The 20,964-nt window shown below is 37.3% G+C and overlaps 1 protein-coding gene across 1 annotated transcript in view; it reads left to right on the top strand.

Moving 5' to 3' along the window:
* Positions 1-20,964, top strand: part of trappc9 (trafficking protein particle complex subunit 9) — a 215,446-nt gene that overhangs the window by 86,500 nt on the left and 107,982 nt on the right. Inside the window, exons 16-17 of the mRNA XM_079879309.1 lie at positions 4,075-4,227; positions 13,469-13,587. Of these exons, the coding sequence (XP_079735435.1) occupies positions 4,075-4,227; positions 13,469-13,587 (272 nt within the window). The remainder of the gene's footprint in view (positions 1-4,074; positions 4,228-13,468; positions 13,588-20,964) is intronic.

Below are 20,964 nucleotides of genomic sequence, written 5' to 3'. Positions count from 1 at the left end.
GATTATGATTTTGGAAAGCTCTGTTATTATGCCCAATATGCTTCAGATGATCCATGAGCGGTCTGTCATCATGCCGCCTGAAACCCGAGACTGTATGAAATCGCTGTTTATATGCTAATATGTTTGGGAAATCCAATTTAATTTGGTTTAATTTGGGAAATTAAATCTAGATAAGAGCACTGGAAAAAAATGTCATGCCTTATTTTTGTGTCCTTAACTTAGTTCCACAGGTTCTGTATCCTCATTAGCCGCGTGCTAATTGTGAATATTGCCTTTTGCGGAGTCTTCAGCGGTTAAGCTCATGGTTTGAGATCCCCAGGCTCCCAGAAACAGATTGTAGCGTTGGCAGCCGTGTGGTTCGGGATGATGTAGTCTGCTGTCCTGATCCGTCCAGGACCGCTGCCAGGAAGAAGCCCTGCAGGATGACGCCTCACAGGCCCCGGAGCGCGTTGTTGTGGAACAGGGTTTAACATCTGTCTGGGTTGTTTATTTCCATCCCTGTTGTTCTGAAGAGAGGATCATGGCTCTCGAGAGACAGCTAGAATAGATAACCGCCAGAGGAAGAGCAGACTCTGAGAATTAAAACACTAGAACTGTTGATCCAGTTTAATATTTGTGTACTTGTCAGTGTAACTGTTACCATAGTGGACAAAGCAGTGAAGAAAAGTTCAGTGTAAATGGTTGTTTGATTTAGCCGAAATCTTTAAATGTTCGCACAGTTTAGAGATTTTTCAATGCTTTTGAAAGAAGTCTCTTCTGCTCACCAAAGCTGCATTTATGTGATCAATTAATCAGTAAAAACAGTAATATTGTGAAATAATATTGCAATTTAAAATAACCATTTTCTATTTTGATATATTTTAAAATGTACTTTATTCTTGTGATCAAAGCTGAATTTTCTTCATCATTACTCCAGTCTTCAATGTCACATGATCCTTCAGAAATCCTTCTAATATGATGATTTGATGCTCAAGTAATATTTCTTATTATTATCAATGTTGAAAACAGTTTTTGTGGTGATACATTTTGTTCAAAATTCTCTGATGTATAGAAAGTTCAAAAGAACCGCATTTATTTGAAATAGAAATCTTTTGTAAAATTATAAATGTCTTTTCTTGATCAATTTAATGCATCATTGCTGAATAAAAGTATTATTAAAAAAAAAAAAAATCATACTGACCTTAAACTTTTGAACGGTAGTGTATATACCTTAGTAATTCTAAGAATGAATTATATATTTTATTTATACCCTTTGCTTTAGCACCTGATTCTCTAAATACATTATGCAAAGCATGAATTGTGCCATGATCACTGCAAAATGTATATCCTTTTGACCTACAGCTTTCTATTTGGTATAAAAGCACAATGCTGATTGTGTCGCATCATGAATCCGACACATTCTATAATGCATAGAAATAAGGCGTGTTCAACCAAAAAATAATCATTTAAATATGCAGTTAATATTTAAATAGAAGCTCACACCGGTTATGTTGGACTGCAGGTGGAATGTTAAGATGTAAATTTGACTCACCTTTATATTCTATATGTTTTCAGAGATTTGTAAGATAAGCTGTGATTGGTTATTCTGCATGTCAATCACACAATCTCCTCCTAAATGGTCGGTTCTTGGCCGTGTCATATTGAAAGTCAAGCGTCAATAGACTCTTTTGTGACTAGAATCAAGGCTTTGTGTTTGTAGGCCTGAGGTTGGAGTTATTATGGATCAGTTCTTCCTGCGCTCATAGACACTAGAGTGTAACTTTCAGTCTGTTTATGCTAAAACACACACCTGGTTTGTTAGCGTTCACTCTGACCTGGTCAAACCCTTCATCAAGCCTCAGATAAAGTCAGTGTCAGTGCGTTGATTCTGAAGTGTTTTCCCGTTGGATCTCTGATGACCGCCATTGTAATGTAGCCCCTAATTCATGCGTTTTTGGGTCTTTGATGTGGAAAATGAAAATCAAAGCTTTGATTCATAAGGATCATGTGTCTGTAGAGCAGACGCCTCATTTAAACGCTCACAGACGTGTTGTGCAGCAGTAATTTGACTTCGTTATTTGGCCTCTGTCTATTATTCATCCACAGTGAGGTTTGGGAGCTCTTAGCATCTGATTAAAGCTTTGAACAGGCGCTTCGTGTGTCTTCACACACACACCGGGAGACGACGAGAAGAACAGAGAGAGCGAGTCTGTGAGATTCTTGTTACGCACGAGGATCAAACTCTCGATTGTGCTTCTCCTTTGGTGGCAAGTTTAGGAAAAACATTGAAAACAAGTAAACAGAACCTGAACAACATAGTACAGTGGCAGTACAGGCATTGAATGATTCATATAGTCATGCATTGTTATTGACACTGTACTTTAGTGAATGCCATGGTACTCCACTGTACATGTCTGAAAACATTAGCCTGGTAATCCAGACCTAAATCTGAAAGATTAATGGTCTGGCATCGACTAATGAAAGTCGGCCAGCTCGAGGGGCGGCACCAAGCATGCGTTTGAATATCTCACTGCACGCAATTGGATAACACTACGACCAATCACAACAAGCCCCATACGCTTAGCTACCAGCGGAGATAAACAAACAAAAGAGCAAAAACGCCCTTCTTGCAAAGGAACGATTTGAGCGCCGTCTTCTGTTCCTGTTTTAGATAAAAAGCCAAGTCTAACTCGTTCATTGTAGCGGCCAAAGCCGTTTCATAAACTGGTAGCCATCTTGCAATGTTTACTAATGACTTCAACGTCACAGCGCTGTCGTCATCTCACCTCTGGCCCGCCTATATCAGATAACCCGATGTGATTGGTGCAGCTCGGATACAAGGGCATAGTTAATGAGCATCATTACTCGACGCCAGAGTAAACTCGCTGAGCAAATTCAACTTGTGCTCTCGTGAGAACTCTGGATTTCCAGAGTACGAAAACATAGGAGTAGTTTTTTTTTTGTCCGACTCATCCAAATGCCTGCAGGGGATTTATTCACATTTTCTCACCTAATCTGCGTTTTTTTTCTGCCTTAATATTTATTTTATTTAATTTGTGTATTTTATTTTATTTTAGTGTATTTCATTTTTTTATGTTGTTGTTTTATGTAGTTTTAATATTATTTTATTTTCATTATAAAAAATATCTAATTTTAATATGATTTTATTTGCAAATTTTAATATGAACTGTTTATTTTAATATTATTATTTTTTTAATTTGTTTATAAGGTCAGTATTTGGATTAGTAGTGAGAGTTTGGAACCAAAACATATCTGAACTCAGAGCTTTTTAACTTTATTTTCTTAATGTTATTTGAAGTATTTTTCAGAGGTATTTTGTAATGGATTTCTCCTCCAAAGCTTGCATCACCAACAGTTTATAAATATGTAGTTTCCCAGGGTCATTAAAAAATAAAATAAAAAATCTTGACTCGCATAATAGAGAATTTTCGAGATTTTTAGAGAATTGAATAGATTCTCATACAGCAGGGGTCTTCATAGGGGGTCTGTGGCTGTACTGCAGGGGCTCCATTCATTAATTCATCTTAATTTTGTGTGAAAAATAAGAATAGGCTTAAACTAAAATATTACATTAATATGCACATGCTATGCCTTTGTAGATGTTGTTGGTTACATGCTACTTTTGTAGAGTTTGTCGAGACATTTACTTTTTGTAGAGCTTGGATGACACTTTTACCGGTTTACTCTCTTTGTGCAGCTGTAGATAAATGGATATGCAACAAATGAAGAATAAGTAATGTGAATCTCATGTTTTTGTGTCAGAATCTATCTATGAAAATATATTATACATGACATAATTAATTTAAAACTATTTTTATATTTAAACATAATTTACAGAACATTAAAAACAAAGATTTATTTTTGCAGTTTCAAATGCACCACTTCTATAATGATTTTTTATTAAATTAAAACTATTTTTTTAAGTCTTGCAACAGAAGAAAAAGTATAATAATAACAATACATATAAAATAATAATATCCATTTTAGTACTTTGAGTTCTTTTTCATTATTTAAAAGAATTCCTGTTTGTCCAAAGTGCTGTAAACAAATGTGTCCCTTTGTTCTGCATTACAGAGAAGCTGTTTGGTGAGTTTGTGAGCTGGGACCTGCAGGACGCCCTGTCCCACCTGCCTCTGAAATCCGGTCAGTCTGTCTCCATCCCTGTCAACATATCCACCAAACTGGACTTTTCTGGTCAGGAGAACCTGTTACACGACCTGAACGACGGTAAACATCCACACCAACACATCGCAAAAACAACATCATTTGGGTCCGTTCTGGTTTGTCCCGTCCAATTTGCGCTCAATTTCTGCGAGTGCATCACCAGAGCCATCACACTATAATCAAGATGGGCCTGATTGCTCTCTGATAGAAGAAAGGCAGAATTCACTTTGCCCTGTTATGGTAGGTCAGATCCAAGGGATGTGATTTGAAATGGTGTCTGTACCACCTCATTTCACATTCAACAGAGACATCGCTTAAGCTGCCGTCTCTCTTCTGTATTACACACTCCGTCCCCTCTGACCTCTCTAGTTCCTCTCTAGATTCATATCTGATTCCTCTTCACATCTTGTTCTTTTTGGCTGTTTCCTGGCTATATTACACTTCTACCTTCTTCCTTTTTTGTATCACCTCTCAGTTTAATACACCTCTCATGCTCGTTGAAGGAGAGGAAGGACAAATCACCATTATCTAAGATGTTTCTCCTTGACAGCAACGAGATGAAATGGAGAGCAAATTTGCTTACTGTCATATCATACTTTTTTCTTCAGTAGACCTGTCATCGTTCACGTGCACTACCATTTCATTTTTTTTTATTTTTTTTTGAGCGAAATTAATACTTTTATGGATTAAAAGTGACAGTAAAAACATTTACAGTGTTGCAAAAGATTTCTGTTTCAAATACATGCTGTTCTTTTGAACTTTCTATTCATTAAATAACCCTGAAAATATGTATCATTTTCCACAAAATGTTTTCATCATTGATAATAATCAGAAATATTTCTTGAGCAGCAAATCATCATATTTCTGAAGGATCATGTGACACTGAAGTCTGGAGTAATGAGTAATGCCTCAATATTCAAATAGAAAACAGTTATTTTAAATTGTAATAATTTTTTCATAATATTACTGTATTTTTTTATCAAATAAATGCAGCCTCTGTGTGCAAAAGAGGCAAAAACATCTTTTTTGGAGTAAATGTTCTTAAAGGAAAGTTGAATCAATCTCAAAAGATGAAGTGAAATTCTTTCAAGATCAAATGATCTGAGCTGCTATCCACGTCAATTTTATAGCTTTTTATTCTTACAGCATGTCAACAGCATTTTTAAGGATTTTTAGAATAAACATTTGAGATAAAGTTTATATGCCATGCATTTGCAACCTCTTCTGAGCTCCTTAAGATCAAGCTCTGAGAATTGGAAATGTCCTCTAGGTCCTCTTTGTCTGATTGTATGCACATGTTAATATGAATGAGACATGAGGAGAGCAGACTGTAGTAGACGAGTGGTGCTGTGCGTTTCTGCTTGAATTACGAACAGGTGCAAGATGAACAGCCTCCTTCCTCTCTCTCCTCTCCAGGGCCGCTCAAATGTTTTAATTATTGTTGAAATAATAATTTCTCTGAATTAGTCTGATAAGACAGCTTAAATCCCGTCCTATTAGCGCAGCATGTAGAGGGCAGTGAATTGTAAACATTGCTGATGTTATCGCAGGTGCTAATACATTATTGCTGTTATTTAGCGGTAATATTTGCACAGTTTCTCATCTTGGTGGTTTGTAAGTGTATAAGCAAATAAAAATAGATCAAAGCAAGTCATTCAAATTGTAAGTGTCTGATGTGGCAATTCCTAATCTCTGATTGGCTCCTCATCCTTCTCTCCATTGTGATGTCATAATGGATTCAAGACATCCACAATGTCGCATATTTTGCATGGAGCGGCTTCCGGACGCTAATACGGATGCGATTTTTCCATATTTATACAAATTTTCAGAACTAAAATATGACCCACGGGAATATCGTAAATCTGAAGGAAAAAAGGTGGATATTCAGCATTTCTAACATGCATTTAAAAATGTTTTATATATACAGTGCTATGCATAAGTTTAGACACCCATGCTAAAGTTGACTAAAAAGAGGAATAAAAAATCATCTTTTGGAAACTGAACTTAATGCCTTAATTAAAAAAATTAGGAAAAATCCAACCTTTAAGGACACCAATTTTCTTTGTGAATGAATAATGTATCGTAAATAAATAAATGTTCTTCCTTAAAATACAGGGTTTATAAGTCTGGACACCCCTATGTTAAATTCCCATAGAGGCAGGCAGATTTTTATTTTTAAAGGCCAGTTACTTCATGGATCCAGGATCCTATGCATCCTGATAAAGTTCCCTCCTTTGGAATTAAAATAGCCCCACATCATCATATAGCCTTCACCATACCTAGAGACTGGCATGGGGTACTTTCCATAAGATCATCTCTCAATGCAAATCAAACCAGCTATTAGGCTAACTGAAATAAAACCATGCCAATCTCTAGGTATGGTGAAGGCTATGTGATGATGTGGGGCTATTTTAATTCCAAAGGCCAAGGGAACTTTATCAGGATGCATAGGATACTGGATCCATGAAGTAACTGGCCTTTACAAATAAAAATCTGCCTGCCTCTATGGGAATTTAACATAGGGGTGTACACACTTATGCACCCTGTATTTTCAGGAAGAACATTTATTTATTTACGATACATTATTCATTCACAAAGAAAATTGGTGTCCTTAAAGGTTGGATTTTTCCAAAAATTTTTAATTAAGGCATTAAGTTCAATTTCCAAAAGATGATTTTTTATTCCTCTTTTTAGTCAACTTTAGCATGGGTGTCTAAACTTATGCATAGCACTGTATATATATATACAGTACAGGCCAAAAGTTTGGAAACATTACTATTTTTAATGTTTTTGAAAGAAGTTTCTTCTGCTCATCAAGCCTGCATTTATTTGATCAAAAATACAGAAAAAAATGTAATATTGTGATATATTATTACAATTTAAAATAATTGGTTTTCAATTTATTATACTTTAAATTATCATTTCCAGTCTATCACATGATCCTTTAGTTTCATATATATATATATAAATTCATATTCATATATATAAATATATTTATATATTTATATATATATATATATAAATTGAGAGAGAGAGAGAGATAGAGAGAGAGAGAGAGAGAGAGAGAGAGAGAGAGAGAGAGAGATACAGACCCTTTCCAAAAAATGAGAATATCATGGAAAAGTTTATTTATTTCCATAATTCCATTCAAAACATTAAACTTCCATAGATTATAGTCAACGCAGCCGTCTACCAGGACATTTTCAGAGCACTTCATGCTTCCTTCATTTTCCAGCAGGATTTGCACCGGCCCACACTGCCAAAAGAACCAAAACCTGGTTCAATGACCATGGGATTACTGTGTAATTACTGTGTGATTTCATGTAATATTCTAATTTTTTGAAATCCTGTTTTCGTGGGTTTTATGAGCTGGAAGCCCAAATTATGTACAAATAAACAACTAAATACTTGAAATCGTTTAAGTTGTGGGCCCTGAATCTATAATCTATGGAAGTTTAACATTTTGAATGGAATTGGAAAGGGTCTGTAGATATATATATACCGTTTTTTAATATATCAATTTAATTAGTAAGAATATTTTGAAATAATAATTATTATTGTATAGTCATCATTTATTATTATTAATAATAATAATAATTAATAGTCTCATTGAATGTGGAAAAAACAGGGTTTTTATTCTTTTTGGATTTTTAGAAGTTAAATGAATATATTTGTTGTAACCAGTCAGGCACTAACAACCAATTAAATAAGTGAATGAGTTGATAGACTGATTCAGATAGGCAGAGTGAGTTCAATTAATCTGATTCATTAAAAAGAATTTGTTAAAGTTAAACATACCATACGTTTTCTTTCTGTTCCTTTCACTATTTCTTCCAGCTCTTTTTCTTTTCCCCTTTTATGTCTCAGTGTCTGTCTCCATCTCTCCTGTCAGCATAACTCAGGCTGTGAGGGTGGTGATGTCATCGCTGTGATGCAATGCTCTGTCTGCCTCTCTGGAGGCCGCTGGGTTCAGTCCGTACGAGAGTTTCTTTAACACGCTGCTCCATTCGTTCGTTCATTCATCCGTCCTCTATAAATCGTCTCCCCATCAGAGAGAGGCAGAGCGCGAGGGCCAGACATTCAGACTAAACACATTAGTCCCTGAATGTTAAAATGTCAGCGCAAGAACAACATAATGAGAGAGGAGAGCGGCTCCATTAAAGCAGACAACTCCCCCCGCTGAGAGCTCGCTGGAGGTAAACGTTTACCCTTCATGCAGGACGTCAGCCGGCCGCTGAGCCCTGGTGCGGATGATGTCACGGCATCATGGGGATGAACTCACTAGCCTCATTGGGTAACGCCTGGCTATCACTGAGCGCCGCGTTTTCAGGGTTCAGTGCGATGCGGCCCGCTGCGTTTTACTTAAGCAAGGAAATAAATGACGTCTGTTAAACATGGACTGCTCAGGACGCTCATTAGGTGGATCGTTTGAGTTGATATGGAGCTCCTTTACTATATTAGTCCCCCCCGTGGAGACTTTTTTATTTATTTCACTTATGCTTTAAAAGGGTCAAATTAAAATATGACAGAAAAAGGATCAAGACTGCAGTGCTAGTAGGTGTTGATTATATTTTTGATGTAGTCTGTCTATCATCACACTCCCATTTCACTCTTTCTCGAGGCCCCGCCCTTACAGAGTGACGACCCTTCTCGGACTTGTCATTTTCCTAGCCTCGCCCTCATCTGCTCTTAAGCTCATTTGAGATTTGTATTGCAAGTTGTGTGCAGAACTGATTACTGGTGATTTAAGAATGCTGTCTGACTTTATGTGACATCATGCGGGCATGTGGCAAAAAAACAGCTCTGGAAATTTTGTTCGTGTGGCAGTATTTTTGGAATATGTCAGCATGGTGTCACATGAAAACTAATGTTAGTCTGTTAACTCTATTATCATATTTAATGTGTGATTATTTTATTTGTTTTATTTTATTTATCTATTTTATTTATTTTATTTATTTTATGACAAAGATATGCTATATTAAATTATTATTATTACTATTAATCTTTAAGAACTGTATTATTATTTTGTATTATTATTCAACCTTCAAAGGTGCTGTATAAAATAAAAAATAAATAATTATTATCACTGAAAATGTATTTAAATATAAATAAATAATATAATTATATATGCGCTTTATATAAAAAGATTATTCATTTATTTTGAGAATTTTATTTTGCACTTTTTTTGCAATTATTTTGTATTTTATTTATATTCATTTTATATATATATATATATATTAGAGGTGGGCATAGATTAATTTTTTTAATCTAGATTAATCTAGATTAATTTTGAAATTAATGTAGATTAATCTAGATTAAAATGGCTCATTTGAATTCTGCCGAAGGCATTCAGAGTATGTGTGCTACCCAAATAATGACTATAAAAGTAAGTCTTTGAGAACGGGTTTCTCAAGCCAGGTGGCGCATTAGACCAGGGGCTCATCTCCTGTTTCCAAAATGCATCACAAACTGCTTGAGAAAGCTGTTCTACTCATAGACTGTAAAAGGTTACTACTGTACTGTTACCGTCCGTAGGCAACATTAGGTAGGCCTATGTTATTATCAACTACTATAGGCTATCAATTAGGGATGGGCGATATGGCCTAAAATCCATATTGTGATATACATTGCAGCCTCTTGCGATAACGATATTATAATAAAACCATTTCAGAACAGGTTACACAGACCCTGCTAAACAACTGCTAAATGTTTTTTTTTTTTTTTTTTTTTTTTGAAAGGGTGTATGTAGTTTTGAGAACATATATTGTGCAAAACTGTAAGTATACAACATAATTTTGCAGATAAATAAAATTTAAGTACACTAGCTGCAGAGACTTAAGTAGGTCTAATGTTTATTATGGCTTGGAGCTTATGAAACCCCACATTTAAAATTAGAATATTGTCTAACTGATGTCTTTTCAGTTAAAAAGAAACACAACAACGATTCTTAAAATCGGGCGCTTTTAATAAAAAGAGATTATGTGCTACACCACTAAGATATATTGGGAATAATGCGCGCGAGCTGGTATTCAGTGATATGTTTCGTTTTGAATTTGAGGTGGTAGAACGGATTAGTCGTGTGTTTACTTACCGAACTGTTACACCACACAGTCTACGTCGGACGGCTTAAATACAAACCAAGTCCAAATAATGGATGTTGCACGGATCTTTTACACCAGCTTTCACTTTCAGCCGTGTTTACTTAAGATGACGACGAATATGATGCGTTGCAGCCGGGTGTTCCTCGCGGCCGCGGGTAGATTGCGTCATCATAGCTTGTGTAGCTTGAGCCAGCTCCCAACGCTCCCAACCCAACTTGGAGAATAGATTAACGGCGATATTTTTTTTATCGCGCGATAAGAGTCTCGCTGCGTTAACGCCGATAACGGCCCACCACTAATATATATATATAATATTACAATAATGACAACCCTTAAAGGATAATTCCGGTATTTAGCACTTTGAGTCTCTTTTCTGGTATGTTTTGGATGAACTAGAGTGGTGGACACAGAACACCACTAACCACTCGTGAGTTGCACAGTTTTGAAAATGAACGTTAAAGGGGGGGTGAAATGCTCATTTTCACTCAATCTCCTGTTAATCTTGAGTACCTATAGAGTAGTATTGCATCCTTCATATCTCCAAAAAGTCTTTAGTTTTATTATATTTATAAAAGAAAGATAAGCTGTACCGAGTCTTTCCGGAAAAAAACGAGCGTCTGGAGGCGGGCCGTGTGGGCGAAGCCAGAGTCATAGAGAGAATCCGTCGATCTGGTCTTTGTTTATAAAACATTCATCGTTGCATCCACTGTTCCTAACGCTGGGTTCTTTGGGAAGCTGAACATGGTAAGCTTTCCCTCACATCCAAAAACACACTTTGGAGACACTATGCAGCGCTGCCGATGATTTCCTGTTGAAGCGCGTTGATGTGCGCGGTCTCGCTCTCCTCTGGTCGACGTGTGCGCGGGCGAGCTTTTCCGGGAGAAATGCTCATATAAGGAGTTCCACTCTGGTCTACGTCATTAGATCCACGGTCGAAAAAAAACCAGCCGAAACTTGTACCAACCCGGAAGTAAGATTTTCGGCACAGAAATTCTCCGTTATTCGTCCAAAATATTTTTTAAAAACTTTGGCCATGTTTAGCATGAGAATCCATCTCTTTAACACTGTAAACAACTCTGAATACATGAAACACCATTGTACCCCCCCTTTAAGGGTTGTTTTAAGGACATGTTCGTGCATGCCCATAGACAGCCACTCTGAAGCGGTCAAAGGCGATTCTAAACGAGTCAAAAGGTTGAGACAGGACCCATCGTCAAAATTTCTGTGTTTCAAAATTTTCAAAAAAAAAAAAACAAACCATAAAAGAGACTCAAAGTGCTAAATACCGGAATTATCCTTTAAGCATGGACTTGCTGCTACCAATAGACACATAGCCGCTGCTGTGAGCTTTTGAGGCATGCTGACGCTGCATAAATAGACATACACAAATCCCGTAGCAAATCTAGGCAGGTGGAGGGTTTCAGAGAAACTCTGATAGCGTGCTACAGGACTAGATTACAGCAAACACTGGACCAGATTATCTGCTTGTGTCATGCAGTCATGATTTGATTCCTTGCAGATTGCATGTAAATGACCTATAAGTCTGTGCCCTGTATAGTTTCATGACTGAACTCGATATACAGTATATCTTAGCTCCACCCTCCTCTGATCGCATGTAACTCTCTTAGCTCTGCCCTTCTTCTACCTCATGTCACTCTGTTAGCTTTGACCTGGTGTCTGGGCATCTGAGACTTGTAAAGTTTGCAGGAGACATTACGACATATCGTGCCAGACACTCTTGAGGGGAAATGATGTCATTTCAGAGGCCGTGGGACTCGTAATGAGGACCATAAGTTCTCTCTGTGTCGTCTTGCCTTTCGAGTGGGAAAACACACACACTGACTAGATCTGTCCTGATGTGTGCTTCTGTGTACACTTCTCTTTTACTACGCAGCAGAGGGACAGCATTTGAAAGATGACTGTGGCTTAGGTGTGAATCACAGAAGACTTGCTTTTTATTTAGAATAGTGATCAGCCTCATTTTCATACATGGCATTTCTTCAGCTCTTCTTCTTCTTCTGTTGAATGTCAGGATCCATCCGAGTGTATTGAAACATGTGCGTGAGATATGGAGAGCAATCTGTGCACAACAAACGCTGCGATTTACCCTCATTATTCTCCCTCAGACAGAGCCAAAGCAGGTCAAATCCAGAAATGTCACCGCTACAGAAAGACCTTCAATTAGAGCAATGGCTCTGTGGCAAACAATGCAACATCCATGTTTCAGCATAGCTGCTTTTTCTTTCTTTCTTTCTTTCTTTCTTGACAGTAATGTAATCACCAAGTGATACAGAGTAATTAATGAGATTTAGGCCTTTTTTCCTGTAAAAATTGGCCTTTAAAAGTGGGTTTAAAAATTGATTTGAATTTGAATTGATTCACAGAAATAAATTGCACTTCCCAACACCACAACTGATGTTTAAATTAGAGACACAATTAATACACACAGAACTATTCTGACACAATCTATAAGAAACATGTTGTCTGAATAATATGGTGAAATCATCACAATTTTGCTTAATTTTATAAAGGCAGAACAATTATTTCAGATGAATATGTCACATATCACCCATCCCTACTGCAGCTGATGCCACACGTGTGTGTTCTTTAGCTTTGTGTTTTTATGTTCTTTCAGGCTTGCAGACCATTCCTGCAGTCTGCACTGTTTAAGTCTGTGTTGATGAAGGTATCATTCGTCATATTTATGTCCCGTTTCTAAAAATAACCCAGGCTGTTTCTTGCTTGAGTGAATTTGTGTGTGCGTTTATACGTTTATGCCATTATCCGTATGTGCTGGAGAGATAAAATGTATCCACCTGAGTGTGTTCCAGAGATCTGCTGCGGCACACGCACTCCGTCGCCTTATTTATTACCACGCTTTTCCACCTCATCATATTTCAAACTGTCACGTTACGGATTTTAATTTTATTTCGAGCACTAAACACCGGACAAACAGATGCGCTGAGAGATAGAAAGGTGGATGGAGAGAGAGGTGGAGAGGAAAGCGTTTGAGCGATGTTCACATCCTCTGAATGTGAGGAATTATGGCTGTATAATAGCGTCCTCTCTTCACATAATTCATAGAAGATAGTGATCTCTCTTTCCACTTCCCCTTCTGCCTCCTCGCAGTCTTGTTTCTCAGGCCTCTGGCAGCTGTGTTCATGTACGCCGTATGTCTAATGGATATTGTTGTGTGGTTTCAGATGGTATCAGTGTAACAGGTCTGCCCGTCTCCAGCCCGCTACGGCAGGTCCTAAAGCCACGCTCCGAAAATAAACCGGTCGGCACTGACGCCAGCAAGAACGAATACAATCACGTCAAGGTAGGAATTCTGTCCTCGAGCTATGCACGCTTCATTTTTCTGCTCTAAAGCTATATTACACGTCATTACTCTCTAGGGCACATGTTAGTGTACTAGGCAGGTGTGATGCTGTTTTGATGGTTACTTGGGTTCTAATTGTGACATCACACTGAAATGCTCCGCCCACATATAAGTCTTATAGAGTGCGACAGTGCCTGGACACTTTTTCAGCGCCGTTGGTTCCGGAAGTTTTTTTTTTAATTATTATTATTTATTTTTTTTATTCTTTTATAGGTATTTTAAAGCATTTTAAGCCATGAACCAAGCCAACTAGCTATGAGGTGGATCATAACACTACACACTTTGATTTAAAGCAAAAAAAGTATTTGAAAATTGGACAAAAATACAAAGGCACAAGATTGTGTAGTGATAGTAATAACTACAATCCCATGAAGCACTGCGGGCAGCATAATTACATTAACCTGTTAAGCTTCACCAGTGCGTCGGCGCACTGAAGCGTTTTTTATTTATTTAATTCAAAATTACTATCAGATTTAATGTTATACCTTGACAAACTATACATCATTAAAAAGATATAAGACTCAAGTTTCAGTATTTGACCACTATTGTATTCTGAGAAACTCATAGTGACAGTTATGTCTTAATTTGTGTCAGGAGTTATGAAATGAAAAAATGAGTCGATACCTTTAATATGAATTATGCGCGTCAGCCGCTCCCATTCATAATAAACTCCCGTGCTGTCGTCATGACAGCGATACACAAAACAACGTCCCTCAGGGCTTTAGCTCAAAAATGTGCAGATTTGGAGAAATATTGATAGATTCTTTTAGATTTACATCATATTTCTATAGACAGGAATAATATTTATTGAATTTATACCCAAATGCGTCAATGTAATCTTTATGAGCGTTTGGTATTCTAATTCACAGTGTTTTCAATTCATACCAATAGCCTGAGGGCGCTATATGCACAGTAATATAGTCCATATATGAAACATGAAGAAGAGCCATGATCATGTGACATTCCAGGAAGCCTCGAACACACACAAAGCTACAGAGTTCGCGCTGTAAAATGCAGATACAGATGTTTTGAAGACAATAAACATGATTGCAATGATATCTGATTTGCCTGTGTTCTTCAATCCATGCCAGGTATTTTCATAATAAAAGATTATATTTATAATGTAATGCTAATCTATATAGACTTCATCATTGTGCATAATACTATCAAATAATATATTTTCTGTCTGATTTTTTTATCTGAAGCTAAATTAGATCACAGAAGATTATTTAAAACATTCGGCTTGAGTTATAAAGTACGTTTTGATCATAAACATGGTTTTAATCTAATATATTGTCGTGTATTGATGGTGTGCTAAGCTAACATGCTAGCTAGCCCTAACTGTTAGTAACATGACATGGTCTTGAAAAACATTTAACTAAATACAGAGTTTTGGGCTTATTATCTTCAGATTTTAAACATAAAATGTTTAGACATGTGGCTTTAGCTGTAGTGCATTTCTAGATTGCTCCAGTGCCAACTTCAATTTTATTTTCATGAGGATGTTTCATAAAAAATAATTTCTAATAACTTTACAAAACTTTGAAGCTATTTATAACAATTTTTGTCATTACGACAATAATTAATTCTACATTTACAATAAACTGCCAGGTGTCAGCTTTCAAACGAGATCATACTTGTGCTTTTAGTACAAAGGGTTCATGAACTGTATCTGTTTCAGTTTGGGTATGTCATTTCTGGGGATTTTTCAAAAGTGGCGTTGCAGCTTAACAGGTTAAGAACAATTAAATCTATTCATTTCGAAATGTTGTTTATATACAAAACAATATATTTTAAGTTTATTGCAAAATATGCATATATATTCAAATATTCAAAAGTATTTTGAGAGTGTAGGTAAGGATTACGTCATTTGCTGTGCTTCATGAGAGTGGGTGGAGCTAATGAGATCTTTTGCCTCAATTTCAACTCTGATTGGTGGAATTTTCTGTACAGCATCTTGGGTAATGTAGTTTTCACCTCAAATTCTGCTGTTAAACAATTATTTTAAACCCAAGTTGAAATAATGTGGGCTGGCGTCTTCAAATGAGGCAAATACGATCGATTAACAACCTCGTAGCTCACAGTAAGGTGGTTTTTAAATGTTTGTTATCATTAAAAAATCTATTTCCCAATACTTCCGTAACCAGACTGTTGCTCTCTTTTGTGAATAGGTTTTATACTAATTCTGTTCTGCATAAGTGTGCACTAAATATCAAATTATGTTCTGATTGTCTTTTTTGTTGAATCACATTGTTTTATTCTGTATAGCAGTTGCAAAAGACCATTATGATCATCATCTCCCTTTGAGAGTGTATGTCTCTGTCCATTTGTGCTGACGTTTGTGTTGGTGAGAGAGTGTGTGTGTCTCTGTCCATGGTGCTGACATTTGTGTTGGTGAGAGTGTGTGTGTGTGTGTGTGTGTGTCTGTCCATGGTGCTGACATTTGTGTTGGTGAGAGTGTGTGTCTGTCCATGGTGCTGACATCTGTGTTGGTGAGAGTGTGTATGTGTATGTGTCTCTGTCTATGGTTCTGAAGTTTGTGTATGATCGAGCGCATCTCTGTCCGTGGTGCTGAAGTTTGCATGTGTGTGTGTGAGCGAGTGCATCTGTCCATGGTGCTGAAGTTTGTGTGTGTGTGTGTGTGTGTGTGTGTGTGTGTGTGTGTGTGTGTGTGTGTGTGTGTGTGTGTGTGTGTGTGCATCTGTCCATGGTGCTGAAGTTTGTGTGAGGGTGGGTGGGTGTGTGTGTCTCTGTCCATGGTGCTGGAGTCCACACCTTTTAGTAGAATTTCAGATTTGCACTGTTGAAGTAGACCTGTTGGTGAGATTTTAGTTTATATGAGGGAGGAGGAGGAGGAAGAGGAGGAGGCGGGGTGATATTATTCATGTAATTGGTAATGGAGGAATGAACCATCATATGAAGGATTGTTCACACTGACAATAATTTGCAGTTGCACTAAGACTGAAGGTAATTCAAGTTTTTTACAACTTGAGTGCATCTCAAAAACAATTTCTTTGTATTTTTGTTGACTGTTTAAACATCCTTAAAACAAGATCAGTCTACTAGGCTTGTATACAACATGGCATAAGATAATAAGTCTTGTTTTTTGTGGAGAAATTGACCTAAAGTTAATGAGATTGATGCTTAAAATGCACAACAAAGAAAACATGTTTATTTTAAAAAGTAATTTTCCCCGCCAGGATGCTAATTTGAAGAGGCAAGAAAACCAATTTTTCGGCGAATAAAATTAAATATGATTTTTAGCCGCATCACCTAATTTGTGATCAGATTTAAAAAAAGAAGAAGATTTTTGCAGTTAAGCAGCACACCAATAGCATCAGGACATCCAGCCTCAGGTTTGCCCAATAGCGACCGTCATTACAGCGACCCACTGTCCTCCAGCGACAAAATCACTGTCATTGTGATCGGGGCATGAGACTGACAATCCATCTACCTCCATCCCTCCTGTCATCACTGCATAATTCAGTGCCATTTTCAACAGACAGAAAGAGTTTGAGGATGCCAGGGTGAGAGAATACAGATGCATCCTGAATTGAAACAAGATGAACAGGGAAGCTAGAGAAGTAATGAGAGGAGGAAGTGATGAGTGACAGGTCACATCGACGCTGCAGGATATATCCCAGCCTGAGACGCTCTGAATGTTTGAATCTGGACGAGCTGAAGGTAATCACTTCTGCTGCCTGACTGACAGCATCCGACTGCGACTCACAACAGGAAGTGTCTTCACTCACTTCCCCTCTCATAACCCTATCAGCACTGTCCACAGAGAGAGAGAGAGGGAGGGAGACGGACGGTGTCCCGGCATTCACTATCTCCAAACAGCTTAACAGTGAAGAGGAGAAGTCTCCAGCTCAGCTGTTTCCAGTGCAGTCTTTCTTTCTCATTGTCCTGGCTGGGACTGAGGGGTGATAAAGGAGAAAAAGAGAATCCTGTCCGCTCTGCCGGGCTGGTCGATAACAATATAAGAGCGGATTTAGGCTGTTGGCGAGGGAAGATTAGGTTTAGATATCTGAGAGAGTATTTGTGTGTGTTCGAGAAGAGAGTGAGCTTTGCTAAGCAAACATCTCTTATTATTATCAGTGTTGAAAACAGATGTGTTTTTTAATATTATTGTGAAAACCATGATACATTTTTTTATGTTTTTTTTTTGGATTCTATGATGAATAGTCGAAAAGCATTTATTTGAAATAGAAATCCCTTTTGATGAATTTAATGAATTCCTGCCGAATAAAAGTGTTTATTTATTTTTTTTAAAAGTGGCAGACCCCTTTGACAGTAGAAATGTACAGTATTATTATTGTTATACTTTTTTATGAAATATATGTTTTTTTTTTCTTTAACTTAGTGCATTTGTATGTACTAGGGTTAGCTTTATATTAAAAATAGAAGAATTTGCTTTATTGTTTATTATATGAAGGTCAAGCAATTTTGCAATCATTTATTTTTGCTGCTTTAAAAAATATATGATGTATAGATTTTATAGTTTTAGATATCTGTATTTATAAATTGTTTATATTTAAAACTGATAATCTAAACAAATAGTTAAACAATCATCAACCATTTCAGATTTTTTATATACATTTTCCAAAAATTATAATTGGTCGACCGCCGTGACAGTTTTTCTGTATAGTAAGTACACTTGTGTATATGTGTGAAGAAAACAAAGGCAAAGTAAGTTAAATATAAATTGTGAACAGAATATTTTATTGCGTCTCTGAAAAGTGTGAAAGTAATATTTAAATAGGGTGTATTTAGGATACATAAATGCTATGAAATAAGCCTCAGCAAGACAAAGGAGTTAACCAGGTTATAAAACGTACACTATGTAACTTTTTATTTAGTTTTTAGTCAATACATCATCAATCCTCCTTCCAGAATGACTTTTTGTCTTACCCTGATTCACTATGGTAAATCTATTATAAGTGTATATATTTTAGACCTGACAGAATGGTTTTTGCAGGAAATTTCGTACATGTCACTCGACCGTTCGTGTCTCATCATATCCGTAAATCAAGAAAAGTTGCTCCGGCTACTTTGACGCGTGTCTGGTGTGGGAGTGGCATAGATTAGTTTTCACATTGAGCGAGAAAGGTCGACATGAAGCAGCTAAATCTCAAACGTCTGAGAATCTGCAGGCAAAAAGAGAACATGACAGAGCTCGTAATAAAACAAGAATCAACATCGGCTTGGCTGTTCGGAGATGCCGAGAACTGATTTGAAGTGTTGTAAAAGTGAGTCGGTGTTTTTATTACTCAACATGCTGGTGTTAGTGAGGCCAGTAGGGGGCGCTCACCCTGTGGTCTGTGTGGGTCCTAACACCCCAGTATAGTGATGGGGAGGGAAGTGTTATGTCATTATGGTTGTTGTGGCGCTGTGCTGGAATTTATGTTCAAGGAAGTACCGTGTCTATTAATGGGTAAAGCTACAGTAACGTCTTCAGCTCGTCAGCTTGAGATCCTTTCCTTCTAAACTGGTTATATCTCTTAAGTTTTATGAGCAGTATCCATCCAATTATCTCTCTCTTTTTTAAGCTATGAGAAAGAACCATATTCATCGGCACAGTCACGCAAAGCTGAAGCACAACCAAAACAATGTTCTTCTGCAAAATGCACGCAGGTTTTTCTTACAGCTAGACAGCCAAAAGTTCCACAGTGTGCCTTTAAAAATGTTAAAAGTGCCCATGGTTGAAGAAACACCCTTGCACAGATCCTATCATACATTTATTTTAAAGCCATACGAGGTGTTGCATCCACTTAAATAGCTGTTGGATCCAATTCCAGAGGTGCCAAATCTGGGTTCGGCTTTTTCCAGCACAAATACCAAAGTACCAAAGTACAGCCTCCAAATTCAGATCATCTCAGCCATTTAATTTGTTTGAAAGTGTTGTTTGATTCACATTTGTACTTTTTATATATATATTTTTTGTCTCCTTAGTTTTACTATCAAAGCATAACATGCACAGAATGGCAAATGCATCTGCCTGCTATCAAAGCATTGCAGGAGATGTGAAGAATGCACGGCTCTCACCAAGGGCAATTCCTTCAATGACAAACCGCAGTGATTCAGTGGATTTGCACACAGTTGGAATGCATGCCATTCACAAACTACTACACACTCACTGCTCACGCATGTTTGTTCAGTGATTATTTTGTCTGAATTGATAGTGCTTCTGGGAACCAATTAGGGTGCAGTACACCAGCTCTGTTTAACATGAATTTTTGAAAGTCATTCTGCAGATTTTTCCTATCAGATGCCATTCATTTGCACAAATTAAGGCAGTTTCTTTTCATATGCCGATTACAACCTGTACTTGACTCCATATGAATCATATCTCATTTCCAGACAGACTTGAGTTCTGATGTCAAATTGACTCTGCACCAATTCTTTCACTCCCTTCTCTGTCTCTTTTTTTCCTCCACCTGTAATTTCTCAGTGTTTTGTCCTTCTGCTGCTTCATCAACGTTTCTTCGACCAGACGGGGAAGAAGGATTTTAATAATCCCTCAGAAGGCGCTGGAGGGAAAGTTTTGTTTTGAGGCTGATGTGAGTTCAGTTCAGCAGATGAATGTCTGGTTTTCGTCACACATGTGACCCCTGACAGCTCCCGCGTGTGAATGCGTACGCCACAGCACGATGTGCTCGTGACAGATCCTGCGGGGCACAAACTCTTAAATGAAGCTGTTTGGTTTCGACACGCTCCGCTGCGTTTGTGAGTTTTCAGTCTGTCCACACGAGCGCACACACGCATGTATATTTTAATATTAGCCTCGTGATTAGTTTGTTTACTAGTTTTGTGCATGTAAAGGAAATGAAAAGCACTCTTTTTCCCATCAGCGGCTGATATCCAGAGCTTTTTTATTGAAGATGAGCAGAAACGTCATTTATGAAGTCTGACATGCTGCTCTGACTATCCATCTTAACACACACATACATGTACATAACTAGAAGCCACTTTTTCAACTTGCTAATGCATCTGCTTTTGTTGTGATGCTACACTGATTTGATCACTTCTAATGAAATCAGTGAGCCCATAATGGCGGTGCTGTTAAAGGTGAATGCAGATTCTAGGCATACATATCTATGTACATATGAGGTGTTAATTCAGAAATCTTTCTTTCTTTCTTTCTTTCTTTGAAGTTACAACATTTCCTTCAGGCCTGTGTGTGTGTGTGTTTTAATTTAAAGCTCTAAAGTCCAAACACATCAGTGATATGAGGAGATATTTTCACAACAGACTCCATATATGAGTCACGCTGCACCTGGAGGCTTTCCAACTGTGTGTGTTTGTGTGTGTGTG

This window comes from Squalius cephalus (genome assembly GCF_949319135.1).
Source record: "Squalius cephalus genome assembly, chromosome: 8".
Taxonomy (NCBI): Eukaryota; Metazoa; Chordata; class Actinopteri; order Cypriniformes; family Leuciscidae; genus Squalius; species Squalius cephalus.
This window is presented reverse-complemented; position numbering and strand designations above follow the sequence as displayed.